This window comes from Lepidochelys olivacea (genome assembly GCF_965140295.1).
Source record: "Lepidochelys olivacea isolate rLepOli2 genome assembly, chromosome: 3".
Classification (NCBI taxonomy): domain Eukaryota; kingdom Metazoa; phylum Chordata; order Testudines; family Cheloniidae; genus Lepidochelys; species Lepidochelys olivacea.
Window position 1 is genome coordinate 145,854,615 of NC_140413.1, and position 14,379 is coordinate 145,868,993.

The 14,379-nt window shown below is 40.6% G+C and overlaps 1 protein-coding gene across 6 annotated transcripts in view; it reads left to right on the forward strand.

Annotated features, from left to right (window-relative positions):
• CRIM1 (cysteine rich transmembrane BMP regulator 1) overlaps nt 1-14,379 on the forward strand; it is a 301,489-nt gene that overhangs the window by 204,508 nt on the left and 82,602 nt on the right. For all 6 annotated transcript variants that reach the window (XM_084625219.1, XM_084625220.1, XM_084625222.1 and 3 more), the window contains one exon: nt 7,706-7,834. In XM_084625219.1, the coding sequence (XP_084481345.1) occupies nt 7,706-7,834 (129 nt within the window). The remainder of the gene's footprint in view (nt 1-7,705; nt 7,835-14,379) is intronic.

Below are 14,379 nucleotides of genomic sequence, written 5' to 3' on the forward strand. Positions count from 1 at the left end.
TCCCATAAATCAAAAATGGATTAAGAGATTTTTCTCATATTAAAAAAAAAAAAAGGCTGCTGAGATGAAGCATGGAAAGTTTTAGCCTCCGAGGAGAATTTTTTCAGACGGTTATGAGCATGTGAAAACAAGAGGTTATGGTGGATGTAACCTTAACTAGAGCATTTCATGGCAGTGAAACCTATATTATGAGGAATCCTTTTCACCCTAGCCACTCCCTCTTTTCCTTTCTGTCCCCCCTTTTTCATTGCTTCTATCTACCATTTAGTTCCACTTCTAAAATATACAGACTACACAGTTTTCCCACCCATTGTTCATCTGTGCACTCGATCTTTCTTCTGCAGTTTCTACCAAGTGCAGCAGTGAAAGGCTAACCCAGATCATATGACCTTCTGTGCTTTTTCAAGCTTAACTACTGTTTGCCTATTCAAATAGCCAGAAGACTGGCAGCAGCAGAGCTGGCTTTATTTGTTGAGTCTTGTCTAGTGAAGTGAAAAGGGCTGGTACTTTTTTCTAGCTACATTTTTGTGGGGGGAGTGGGGAATGAAATTATTTCTTTTGTCCTCTGTTTGCAGCTCATTGAGAATCAGGCATGCATATAAAATTACTGTATCTCAGGGCTTACCTTTTTGGACGGGAGGGAGGAAAAACAGATTTGTAAGCTTGTCTGGAAATATTTGGGATGCTTAGGGCAGGCACAAAAGTGGGAGATAATAGAATAATAAAACACAACAAATGAAGGATTAGCAGAAGTCGTTTTAACTAGTGTAGCAGTAGTTTTGTTGTGTCATGTGTAAGAAATAACATGCTACTGAATGTTTCAGAGTGGCAGTGGTAATTTTTCAAAAGTATTTACCAGTTTACAACAGAATCAGAAAGCAAACCTATTGTAACTTTCAAGGGCTACAAAACACAAAGTATAGAATTGATTTTTCATAGATTTTTACTTTATATGTAGGTGTAATTTAAGTGTTTTAGGGATGAATTCAAAAGAAGGAGGACATGAAATCCTCCCCTGCCCACAGTCCATTCTTTTATGTCCGCGTGGTACAGGTGATACAAAAGTTTCCATGATAATTTTCAGTGAATTCCTACTTTCGGTTGTATTGATTAGTTGTGGCATTTATAAAGGTCTGAAACAATAGCTGTTCTTCTAACACAACACGCTCACTTTAATATTTGTTTTCTGTTCCATAAATGAGCATTTCACTCATAAGAAAAATAAATACAAAACTAAATGGTATGTATAAAGTATCAAATTGAGAACAGTAGTGTGTGGCAACTAACTTTATCCTGCACCATTCAAGTTAAGACAAGGTTCTGTGTAAATGAGATATTCTGTTATTTAAATAGCATTACCCTCTTGTCAGCCACTCTTCCTAAAATTTCCAGTATTCCCTAAAATGGGTGACCACTGTGTGGCCCTGTAACACTTCTAATCTACTCCTAACCCAGTATTCTAAACCACAGTAGAAATGTTCTCAGACAGCTCTCTGTGCAAGACCCATTACACAGTGAAGCAGCTTCATTTATTTGCTTTTGTTGTGCTATGAGTTTATACAAAGGCAGGAGATGAACCCAGCACAAAGCATAAACAACATTCTTTTGGCACAAAATGAAATATTGTCAAGAACAACAATGGATGGACAACATTAAGGCTTTAAATAAATATTCATTAATTTACAAGGATATTATTAGATTACTGTATTTATAAATACCCTTAAAAGATGGAAAATTCATAAATTAAGATCCTTCAATCAGTCTTAATTCTTGCATGAGATCAACAAATGAGTTTACAATATCCTTCAGTCACTTGACAGAGATTGTAGCTTCTGAGAGATCACCAGCTAAATTTATAGGTTTCTTCATACACCTAGCTGAGATTATCTTGCATTAATTCTGCAGCAAACAGTCTACTTCAGGCACTTTATACAGATTGTACCTCCCACAGAAGCCTTCTCAAAACTTCCAACTAGTATAAGCATGGTGAATAGAAGTCTGTGGTCCATAGGTGCTGACTCTGTGGGTGCTCTGGGGCTGGAGCACCCACAGGGAAAAATTGGTGGGTGCTCTGCAGCCACCGGCAGCTCCCCAGCCCCAGCTCACCTCCGCCTCCTCCCCTGAATGCACCTCTGCGTCCTGCTTCTCTCACTCTCTCTCTCTCACTCACTCACTCACTCACTCACACACACCCAATGCTTTTGCCGCGAAATTTCGCACGGCCAGTGCTGGGAGAGGTGGGGAGGAGAAGGAACGTGGCGCGCTCGGGGAAGAGGCAGGGCCGGGGCCAGGATTTGGTAGGGGTGTGCTGTGGTCTAGAAAATAGGACATTAGACTGGGAATGAGGAGAGTGGAGTTCAGTTCCTCACCCTGTTGCTGACCTACTGTATGTGGACTTAAGTCACTCCATGACTCTCTGCTTTGGTTTCCTCTTCCAATCTTGTCTGCCTGGTCAATTTAGATTATGAACTGTTTGTGTTGAGAAATTTCCCTTACTGTGTGTTTGCACATCCCCTAGCCCAATGATACCCCCATTCTCAATTAGTGCCCCTAGAGCTAATACAATAATAATAATGACAATACTTGAGTAATTTCAGTGAATGCTAGTTATTTTTCTCACTGACTTTACCAGATGTGCCAGCAAAGCTTGAAAATTTCTAGGATGATAGCTACTGGTTTCACAGAAATTGTAAGCTCTGGCAGTTTCACCTTTCATGCTTGTAATTTTTATGAACTGTAGCTATTAGTTTCATAGAATTCACAAGCTTTGCTAGGTGTGTTAGTAAAGTTGATAAATTTCATTAACCTTAGTTATTTTTGCTATTGGATTTACAAGCGTCACTGACTCTTCAGAGTTTTTTTGCATGGATTCAAAGATAGAAGTTACAAGAAGAACTGTCAGCATAGGTGAACATAAGAACATGATAGCATTGTCTGAAATGCTTCCAGTTCCATGGGCAGGGCCAGTTAGACAGGCAGAACTGCAGGGTCTCAATGTATAAGATGTTGGGGGGGGGGTTAGATTTATTAGCAACTGAGGAAACTTTTGGGAAAGAGGGAGCCTATACAGGAAGGATGGGCTCCACCTAAATCAAAATGGAACCAGATTTCTGGTACTTTAAATTAGGTTGTAGAGCAGTTTTTATACTAAGGGCTGGGGGAAAGCCAAAGGTGTGGAGGAGCACATGGTTCGGAGAAAGACATCCCTTAGGGGAGGATCTGTTTAACAGGGATTCTCTGTGTCCTAGTAAGGAGGAGAGGATGGAAGACGATAAAATATGGGTAGGATCTGATGAGATACAGTCAAATGAAAGTGTCCCATTCAATTACATCATGTAATGGCAGACAGCTAAAAAGTGGCAAGTTTTTAAAGTACTTGTATACAAATGCAAGAAGTCTAAATAATAAGATGGGTTAATTAGAGTGCCTCATTTTAAATGAGGATATTGGTATAATAGGCATCACAGAAACTTGGTGCAATGAGGATAATTAATGGGACACAGTAATACTAGGGTACAAAATATATTGGAAGGACAGAACAGGTTGTGCTGATGTGGGAGTGGCACTATATGTGAAAGAAAGCGTAGAATCAAATGAAGTAAAAATCTTAAATGAATCAAACTGTACCATAGAATCTCTATGGATAGTAATTCCATGCTCGAATAATACGAATATAGTAGTTGGGATATATTACCAATCATCTGACCAGGATGGTTATAATGATTGCAAAATGCTCAGGGAGATTAGTGAGGCTATACAAATAAAAAGCTCAGTAATAATGGGGGATTTCAACTATCTGTATATTGACTGGGTACATATCACCTCAGGATGGGATGCAGAGAGAAAGTTTCTTGACATCTTAAATGACTGCTTCTTGGAGCAGATAGTCCTGGAACCCACAAAAGGAGAGGCAATTCTTGATTTAGTCCTAAGTAGAGCACAGTATCTTGTCCAAGAGGTGAATATAGCTGGACTGCTTGGTAACAGTGACCATAATATAATTAAATTTAACATCCCTGTGGCAGGGAAAACACCACAGCAGCCCAACGTGGTCGTATTTACTTTCAGAAAGGGAACTACACAAAAATAAGGAAGTTAGTTAAACAGAAATTAAAAGGACCACTCAAAGACTATACGGCCATTGCGGAGAAACTAAATTAATTCTTTGCGTCGGTCTTCACGGCTGAGGATGTGAGGGAGGTTCACAAACCTGAGCCATTCTTTTTAGGTGAAATATCTGAGGAACTGTTCCAGATTGAGGTGGCATTAGAGAAGGTTTTGGAACAAACTGATAAATTAAACAGTAGTAAGTCACCAGGACTACCCAAGAGTTCTAAAGGAACTCAAATGTGAAATTGCAGAACTACTAACTGTGATTTGTAACCTATCATTTAAATCCGCTTCTGTACCAAATGACTGGAGGATAGCTAATGTGACCCCAATTTTTTAAAAGGGCTCCAGAGGTGGTCCCAACAATTATAGGCCAGTAAGCCTGACTTCGGTACTGGGCAAATTGGTTGAAACTATAGTAAAGAACAGAATTCTCAGACGCACAGATGAACATAATTTGTTGGGGAAGCGTCCAACGTGGTTTTTGTAAATGGTGAAGCATGATTTCCCATCTGTTAGAATTCCTTGAGAGGGGTCAACAAACATGTGGACAAGAGGGATCCAGTGGATATAGTGTACTTAGATTTTCAGAAAGATTTTGACAAGGTCCCTCACCAAAGGCGTCTTAAGCAAAGAACTGTCATGGGATAAGAGGGAAGGTCCTCTCATGGATTGGTAACTGGATAAAAGATAGGAAACAAAGGATAGGCATAAATGGTCAGTTTTCAGAATGGAGAGAGGTAAATAGTGATGTCTCCCAGGGGTCTGTAATCAACATATTCATAAATGATCTGGAAAAGGGATAAACAGGTGGCAAAATTTGCAGATGATACAAAACTACTCAGATAGTTAAGTCCAAAGCAGACTATGAAGAGCTACAAAGGGATCTTATAAAACTGGGTGACTGAAATTCATCTGCCATTTTGTTGCTCAGTGTTGATAAATGGAAAGTAGTGCACATTGGAAAACATAATCCCAATATATACATATAAAATGATAGGATCTAAATTAGCTGTTACCACTCAAGAGAGAGATCTTGGCATCATTATGGATAGTTCTCTGAAAACTTCCACTCAATGTGCAGCAGCAGTCAAAAAAGCTAACTGAATGTTGGGAATCATTAAGAAAGGGATAGATAAGAAGACAGAAAGTATCATATTGCCTCTATATAAATCCATGGTACACCCACATCTTGAATATTGCATGCAGATGCAGTTGTCTTCATCTCAAAAAAGATGCACTGGAATTGGAAAAGTGTCAGAAAAAGGCAACAAAAGTTATTAGGGGCATGGGATAGCTTCTGTGTGAGGAGAGATTAATAAGATTAAGACTTTTCACCTTGGAAAAGAAATGGCTAAGGGGGGATATGATAGAGGTCTATAAAATCGTGACTGGTGTAGAGAAAGTAAATAAGGAAGTGTTATTTACTCCTCCTCATAACACACAAACTATGGGTTACCAAATGAAATTTAATAGGCAGCAGGTTTAAAACAAACAAAAGGAAGTATTTCTTCACAAAATGCACAGTCAACCTGTGGAACTCCTTGCCAGAGGATGTTGTGAAGGCCAAGACTATAACAAGGTTCAAAGAAAATCTAGATAAATTAAGGGAGGATAGGTCCATCCTGTTAGCCAGGATGGGCAGGATTGGTGTTCCTTGCGTCTGTTTGCCAGAAGCTGGGAATGGGCGACAGGATGACTCACTTGATTCCTTGTTCCGTTCATTCCCTCTGGGGCACCTGGCATTGGCCACTGTTGGAAGACAGGATACTGGGCTAGATTATCTTTGGTCTGACCCAGTGTGGCTGTTCTTAAGCTCTTAATTTAAGAGGTCCACAGACACTCAGAGTATGCTTACACTGCATCTGGGAGTGAGGCCTCCCAGCCTGAGTAGACAGGCTTGTGCTCTCAGGGCTTGAGCTCATGGATTAAAAAGAGCTGAGTGGATGTTGCCATTCAAATGCAGGCGGGCTAGCCACCGAGGTCAAGCCTACTGGATAAGGTTGGCTTGATCTTGGGCAGCTATCACGAGCCACTGGAGCCACAATGTCCATACAGTTTTTTTCGCGCACTAGCTTGAGCCCTGTGAGCATGAGTCTGTCTTCCCAAGCTGGGAGGGACAGTTCTGGAAAGCAGAATGGGAGGATATAAGTAAATGCTTCTATTTTACATATTTTAAACAAAATGAGCCAGAACACTAGTAGTTTTTGAGCTGTTTGTTTTTGAGAGACAGGTGATATTTCTGGGTTTTCCTTTCCACTTTCACTTTGTTTTAATTTCAACTTGCTTAGATTTTTATATGCTGTTTCATCTGCTGAGATGAAACTGCAGTTTAGTTTAAGGCTCCATTTCTGCAAAGAGTGACTCTCATGGCTAACTTTATGCACACTGAGTAGTTCCCTTGAATTCACTGGGCTACACATGGTGCAAAAAGTTAAACATATTCATAAGTCTTTTCAGGCTCGAGGTCTAATTCTGTAGTTAAAGTTGCTAAGTGGTTTTGATGCAACCTTCTAATGGACACTGGAGGGAGAGTAAAAGATGGCAAACTTTTGCCTATGATTTCATTGGAACTGCTGCGTGAAATAAGGGTTTACAGGATCAAGACTGGTTTAATAATTGGTGGTTTTTATATATATAATCAGTATTTCTAGTTTAAACTTGGGATACAAATACTTTGCTACCATCTGGGCTTTTGTGAAAACTATTAAATGTTTTAAAATGCAATCGAAATACTAAGTATTGCTAAAAGATGAAAAAAAAATTCTGGAGTGACTGGTTGCAATCCCATTATTACTGTTGTTGTTTTTCACGTCAGACAGGGATTTTCAACCTCTTTGTTCTGTATGAAAAATGCAGCATATCTTTCCCAAAAATACAACATTTTATCCTCTGAGTATAGAATGAATTTTCTGAGAATGTACAAGTACTGTAGATCCATTCATTTGAATCAGATCCCCACCCCCGTATTATCTTAACAAAACAGTGTCCCTATATAGTTTAAATTCACTGAAATTTTGTGTATTGACTATATTTGAAAAAAATAGGAATAAGTCATTTTTTGTTATTCTTCATAACTGAAAGTTTCGCCTTCAGCAAGAGCTGAAGAATAATCTCCGTCAGATTTCCCCAATCCACACATCTTTATCTGTGCCCTGTAGTGACATCACAAGGGAGGGAAGAAAAAACTCTAATGGTTCTGGAAAAATCAGTTTAGTGTGATCTGGGACTAGGAACACTAAAAAGTGCCTTAATCGTAATCGTTATATTTCTATGTGGTTTGTCATAGGGCAGACTTAAGGTTCTTTATGTTCCCTAACTGTGCATTTCCATACCTTTAACACGTTGATATTAAATTTAAAAGAAACCCAAATTCTGAATTTCATGGGTTTATAAAGCTTGTTTTTGTGCTAATTGTGACATTCCTGTAATATATTTACCTTAAATCGTTGATATGTACTCTCAGCCATAGCAATCTTGAAGAAGCTTTTGCCTGATAATATGATAAAGCTTTATATTTTAAAAATATTGCAAGAAGGGAGTGGTTATTTCTAACCAATTATACTTGTATTTATTTCTTTTTCTTATTTATTAGAACCAACATACATCACAATAAGTCCACCCACATGTGAGATTTTGGTGAACTGCACATTGACTGAGAAAGACTGTATGTACAGTTTCAGACTGGACCAAAACGGTTGCCGCATTTGTCAGTGCAAAACTAGTGAGTACAGAAATCATTGTGGTTCATACTGTTTTTTATCAAGATGTGGTAAAATCCTTTGTTTATTTTAATGTTGCGTAAAATCTTGGAAGTTTGAAATGGAAATCAGTACACAGGTACATTACAATAATTCACTGTTTTAGGATTGATTATTTCCTTTGATAATTATTTTGTTTGTAAAAATACAATTGAAGCATTTGTTTGGAGAAAAAACATTAAGTATTACATAGACTTAACTAACAGCTAAGGAAAAAAGGTAGGTAAAGTTTTGGGCTTCTCCTTGAAAATATCCCCTTGGGAATTCTCTTAGAACTTTGATATTTCATTTTTTCTCTACTTTAAAAAAAATGGGTTAGCTTTGATAGAAATAAAAGTTTTGTTCAGGTGTGTAATCTTTATAATTTTTTGCTTTTTGAAAAAAATCGTTATAAATGCAGTGTTCATGTTTTTTTGGGTTTAGTATTTGGATGCCTGCCACTTCATATTTATATCACAGATTCTCATCTGGCATGTGACTTTTACAAGAAAGATATAACTTTGTGTCTTGGGAGCACTGTCCATATATCAGTCATGTTAGCATCCTCATAGGGAAACAGCAGAACTTGATTCTCGGTACACATTTCATTGAGAGTTTGTAGCATACAACTGAAAAATAAAATTTGAATCACTCCACAGGGGACGTATTATTTGAAACCTCTGCACGCACAAGGAGAGAGAGTTTGCAGTGTAGCTGTCAGTCTACCTTAGGAGTTCTTCCAAGGAGAGAAACTTTAAGCCAGTGATGGACAAACTTTTTGGCCAGAGGGGCACATCAGGGAATAGAAATTGTATGGTGGCCAATGAATGCTCACAAAATTGAGGTTGGGGTGTGAGAGGGGGTGAGGGCTCTGATGTGGGGCTGGGGATGAAGAGTTTGGGGTGTAAGAGGGTGCTCTAGGCTGGGACTGAGGGGATCAGAGCACGGGAGGGGGCTCAGGGCTGGGACAGGGATGCAGGAAGGGGTGCAGGTTCTGACTGGGGGTGCAGGCTCTGGGGTGGGGCTGGGGATGAGAGGTTTGGGGTGCAGGAGGGTGCTCTGTGCTGCGATTGAGGGGTTTGGAGAGCGGGAGCAGAGCTGGGGCAGGGGGTTGGGGCATGGGGAGAGGCTCAGGGGTGCAGGCTCTGACCGGCGCTTACATCAAGCGGCTCCCAGAAGCAGTGGCATGTTCCTTCTCAAGCTCCTACACAGAGGCACGGCCAGGTGACTCTGCACGCTGCCCCATCCTCAGGCACCACCCCTGCAGCTCCCATTGGAGCGCCGGAGGAGGCCACTGGAGCGCCTAGAAGCCAGAGCGGGGCCATGCTGCAGCTTCCGGAAGCCACGTGAAGTGGCCCCCAACCCGGTACCCTGGCTGGAGCGCCAGAGCAGGGCCAAGCCACATGGTGTGGCTCCCGACCTGGTGCCCCAGCTGGAGCAGGACAAGCCCCAGACCCTGCTCCTCAGCAGGAGCTTGCAGGCTGGCTTAAAACAGCTCGCGGGCTGGATCTGGCCTGCGGGCTGTAGTTTGCCCACCCCTGCTTTAAGCTCTATTGGTGGCATCACTGGAGTCCTGACAGTGGAGACCGTCAGAGATGTTCTGAATTAGTGCATCACTCTGGTCCCCTGCCCCTGTTTCCATTCTAACTGACTCCACTCACCTTCTAGGCTGAGCTGGATGATTTCAGGTGCCCCAGCAGATCAAGGATTATGAGGGACTTGTGCTCTTGGACGTCCTGCAACTTCCAGGTGGAATTTTCTACCACAAGGATAGAGGTGTACTTGTAGACTGGGTTTTGCGAGCAGAAGCCAAAAGAACCAATGGACTGATCCAAGCCCAAGGAGGTTATTTAGAGGAGTTTGTTTATTTCTCTGATGGTGGTAGAATGTAAGAGATTCTAACAAAGAATAATATGTAAAGTAAACAATAATAGTGGTAGCTCTGACTGTTTATTTTTTTTGAGAACCAGTTGTATTAACAATAAAGAAAAGCTCCCATTGACTTCAACAGCAGCAGGGATGGATTGCATATCTATTTCCTGCCTTTTGAAATCTGGACAGAAGTTTCCCTTTGCTTCTTAAAGCAGAACAGATCACTTGCTTCTGCCAAATCTTGCATTGGCTGGTGCAGTGAGAAGAAGCAGAAACACTCCTGGAGTAGTCCATGCAACCTAGGGAGACCTTTTGCTCAAAACAGGGGCAAATGTGCACCTTGCATAGTGCTTGCTGAGTGCAGCAGCTATGGGTTCAAGTCTGAAAGCTCTTTCTAAACAGCAGACCATGCCTCTTTGAGACTTTGGAGTACAAGTCAGCACATTTTTGACTTCTATCATCCCCATACTACGTGCATGGGAAAGAACAGGGGTCCCTAAGTCCACATCTACACTTACAAGCTTAAAGCAGCACAGCTATACCGATCAACTGTCCCGCTGTAAGATCACTCGTATAGAAAGCTCTCCTGTCGACATAATAAAACTATCTACTTGAGCAGTGGTAGGAATGTCGGCGGGAGAGCATCTCCTGCTGACATAGTGCTGTGCACATGAGCGCTTATGCTGGCAAAACTTCTGTCAGTGGTTTTGTCACACTCATGAGCAACCAAAGTTTTGCCAAAGTATGGGGTAGTGTAGACATGGCCTAAGTCCTCCCCACTACTTCTTGCACAGTAGTGCAATAGAACATAGGATTTTACCTCTAATGAAGTATAAAGAAAATATTGCTAAAGGTCAACCAAATGCTCTAGCGTTTTTTACCTTTTGAAATCAAATCTGTATTCTGAATTAGAGAACTGTTGCCAGTTTTGAAGCCCAGTCATGCATGCAGAATATTCAAGTATGTCATGCAATCCTGTCAATGCTAGAATGCTTCTGGGAGATTGCATTGTGGCAGGCTGAGAATTGAGACCTGCCTTCCTTGCAAATGATATGAAGCTCAGTTCCCACTTATGAAAGCAGAGAAGAGCTGTGCTGCGGTATTTCTATTATACTATAGATTTTAATTGCTCTTAAAACCAAAGTGTGAAATCTAGTATTCTGTTGCTGTATAACTTACTGGCAGGGCTTTTTTGATCAGACAAAAATCAACTCATTTATGTAGATATATCTCTGGTACTGTTTTAGTGTATTTTCCCTGGGTAAAAGAAAAAAATGATTCCACCACAGAAGTTAAATAATAAGAAAATGTATACACTAGTATGTTTGTAGCTACACACACACACGAAAAAACGAGTGTGGAAAAAATGTGGCTGTTCAGCACTTCTGCAAATTAGGCCCCAGGTTGAGCACCCAGGGAATAAAGCAACGTATAATTAGTAGCCACTTGTGAAAAGTTTTGGTTAAAGTGACTTTTGCCCAGCATCACCTAGCAAGTTAATGGCAAAGGCAAGGATAGAACTGAGTTCTCCTGGGTAGCAGTCACCTGCCTTTAAATAGAAGATCATCCTCTCTTTTCCTGTAGTCCCCTACCACTTTATTGACATGGATTACAACTTCCAGACAAAATGAGGCAGGAATCCTATAAGCAGCCTAATTCATTCCACACCCTGATTAATTTCTTGAACATCATCCATCTTGAATGAATGAGGTAGGGGTATTGTAGAAAAAATAGTATCTGATCATGTAATTAAAGACTATCATATGGATATGCACAATGGTGCTAAAATAGGTTGAACCTTAAACCTAGCATTTCGTTTTTTTGTAGGTGCTTGATTTTGCTTTCTCAATAACATTATTTTAACATAGTGTTTTAAGGGCAAAAATACATTGTTATGTGCAACAATAACAATTTATCCTTGGCATGACTGGGCTTAGTGGTCACAGTGGGAGCTCGGAGTCAGGAGGCCAGCTGGGTCTGGATACCAGGAGACCAGAATCTGAGACAGGCCAGAGGGCAAACCAGGTGTCAGGAGACAGGCAATGTCAGGAGGTCAATCTAAGACAGGCCAGTGGGCAGGCTGGCAGTCAAGATACCAGGGGGTCAGTCAGGTAGCACAGGGGAGGCAGTCCTAAGCAGGGAAAGACCAAGTTGCAGGCATGACTTCCTGTTCCTCTGCTTGGTTTAAAGAGAAGCCTTGGAGTTTCGCCCACCAGATCCCTTGACTAGAGTCCTCTGCCAAATCTGAGCTTCAAGTTCTGGTGACTGTTTGCAGGTCACTGGGTGGCGGTTTGGAATGTACGGGCTCTTAAAAGTGCTGTGTCCTGGGATTCGAGACCCATGGCCCCTGAGAATCTCAAATCTCTGAACAGCAGGGTTTGAATCCTGAATCTTTAGCACTGCAATTGAGACAACTTCCCCTGGAACGAAAGGACTAATTTCTTGAGTTGGCAGCAGGAGAAGGCAGTGTTCATCTATGGACCCAGAATCGCTGGGTTACATATGCAGGACTGGCCCTAACTAATAGATGGCATAGCTAAGAACAAATATTTGCTAATGTTGTTAAGTGTCTGAGACTTGGATCTGCCATGTAAGATTTGGGTTCTGTTTCTGGCTTGTCTAACTTGTGAGACCTTGCTCAATGATAGAGGTTGCGAAAGGCACAGAATTATCATCATCAATTTACTGAAGTGAGTCTAGAAATCAGGGTTTCCTGGTTCTCAGCACGATGCATGTTCTCATAATCCTAAGGGTATTTGGCTTGTTGAAAAGTAGACGAGTCCTGGCAGAGATAGGGTACCCTTATCCTTCAGTATAAATGTCATTGGTTAACAAAGGAATTGAACCTCTGACAATTAATTATGAAAGATCATGAAAAAATGGGGAAATACCAGAATGCTGGAAAAAACATAATGAGATAAATTCTTAGAACTAGAAAAGAGTGATCCTGACAGTAAATGTATGGTAAATTTCTAAATTCAATCCCTAGTAAAATAAAATACAAATATTATCTTTAAATAAACACCTAGAGAATAATGAAAATATACACATTCAACAGGATGGGTTTGTATTATGGTGAACAAATCATACTGGAGAAACTTGATCTCTTTTCTTAGTATAATTACAAAAATACCCTAAGGGGGAGGAGGAAGAATAATAGGTGGTAACACTATACTGATTTTAGTAAAGAATATATGCCTCATGAAATCAAACTAGCAAAATTCATTCAAACTGGCTTGGATGTGTGAGGATTGTCACATGGAACAAAAACTGTAAGAAGGACTACAAAAGCCAGGTTACTTGCTAGTAAATATTTCTTCAAGATATTGCCGGTACATGTCCACATTCCTGGAGCCATATGTACTATGTAAATCCCAGAACTGTTTAAAGCAATTACTTATTAGGGCCATCTGCACTCAGTACACTCATGAAACATTTTATTTAAGCAGGGTTTTCAAGAGTCTCAACACTCCAACCCTCCGTTTTCATCCATGTATTGGAAATCAGTAGAGAAGGAGGAAGAGTTAATGTGGATCGGTGGAGGCAATATATTCAGAAAATTCTGGTTACTGTTAAGTACCCTAGTTTTCTCCTTCATAAATTTGCCTGCCAGTTCCCCACCCCTGCAGATGAACCAGCAGTAGCAATCCACACTAAGAGGATGGCTGAGGAGTGCTTAATTAAAAAGGTACTGAAAACAGCTCTCCTGAAATATGATCTAGTCTCAACATCAAGAGAATAATAATGGGTAAAGATATGTAGGTAGCTGCTTGTAGCCACACTACAAATCTCAGAAATGGACACTATACAAAGGCATGCTTTAAATGCTGCCATAGCTCTTGTTTAATTAACATTAGGACCATCTGGTATCTGAAACTTTGTCTGCAAATTAGAAGACAAAATACAAAACAAAAGCTTTTACACCTCTTGGATTTCTCTTCGAAAGACATAAGTAGCCTGGATGATTTATAAAAAGAATGGCTGTGTCTAGGTAATGGATGAGAGCCTGCTTCACATCAAAATTATGGAATAAATGTCTGCCCATGAATAAAGGGATCAGGAAAAGAAACATGGAAAGAAATGCACTATCTATAAGAAGAAATTCTGTGACCACTTCAGAATTTTAGATTGGCCAGAGCACCAAAGTGTCTGTGTGAAAAACAGTAAATGGAAGATAAGCTTATATCTAAGTTTAAGAACACATACCAGAGGAGACAGCAATTAAGAAGTCAATTCACAAGGCTAAATAATAAAACTAGGATAGAGGTTCAAGTGGAAGGTCCTTTATGGATTAAATTCCTTTATGGAATTTCTGAATTAAGGTCCTTTATGGAATTCTTTGTGGACTAAATAGAATCTCCTTTAGGCCTGATTCTGAGAGTATTGAACACCCTCCCAAATCTTGTTGAATTCAGTGGAAGCTGGGCATGCTCAACACACCTTTAGGGTCATGCATCGGCCATTTGTTTGAAGTTCTGTCTGACAAGCTATGATCCATTGAGGTGCCATGCCTGTGGGGGGAAAAAAGATTCCATGCTGATAACTATTGCAGCTAAAATAGCACTTGTCACTGTTACAGGGTTAGCTGCACTGCTGTCCCCTTTCAGGTCTCTCTGAGTGTCCCCCTGTAGGTGTTCATACCATATGCCTTTAGCTA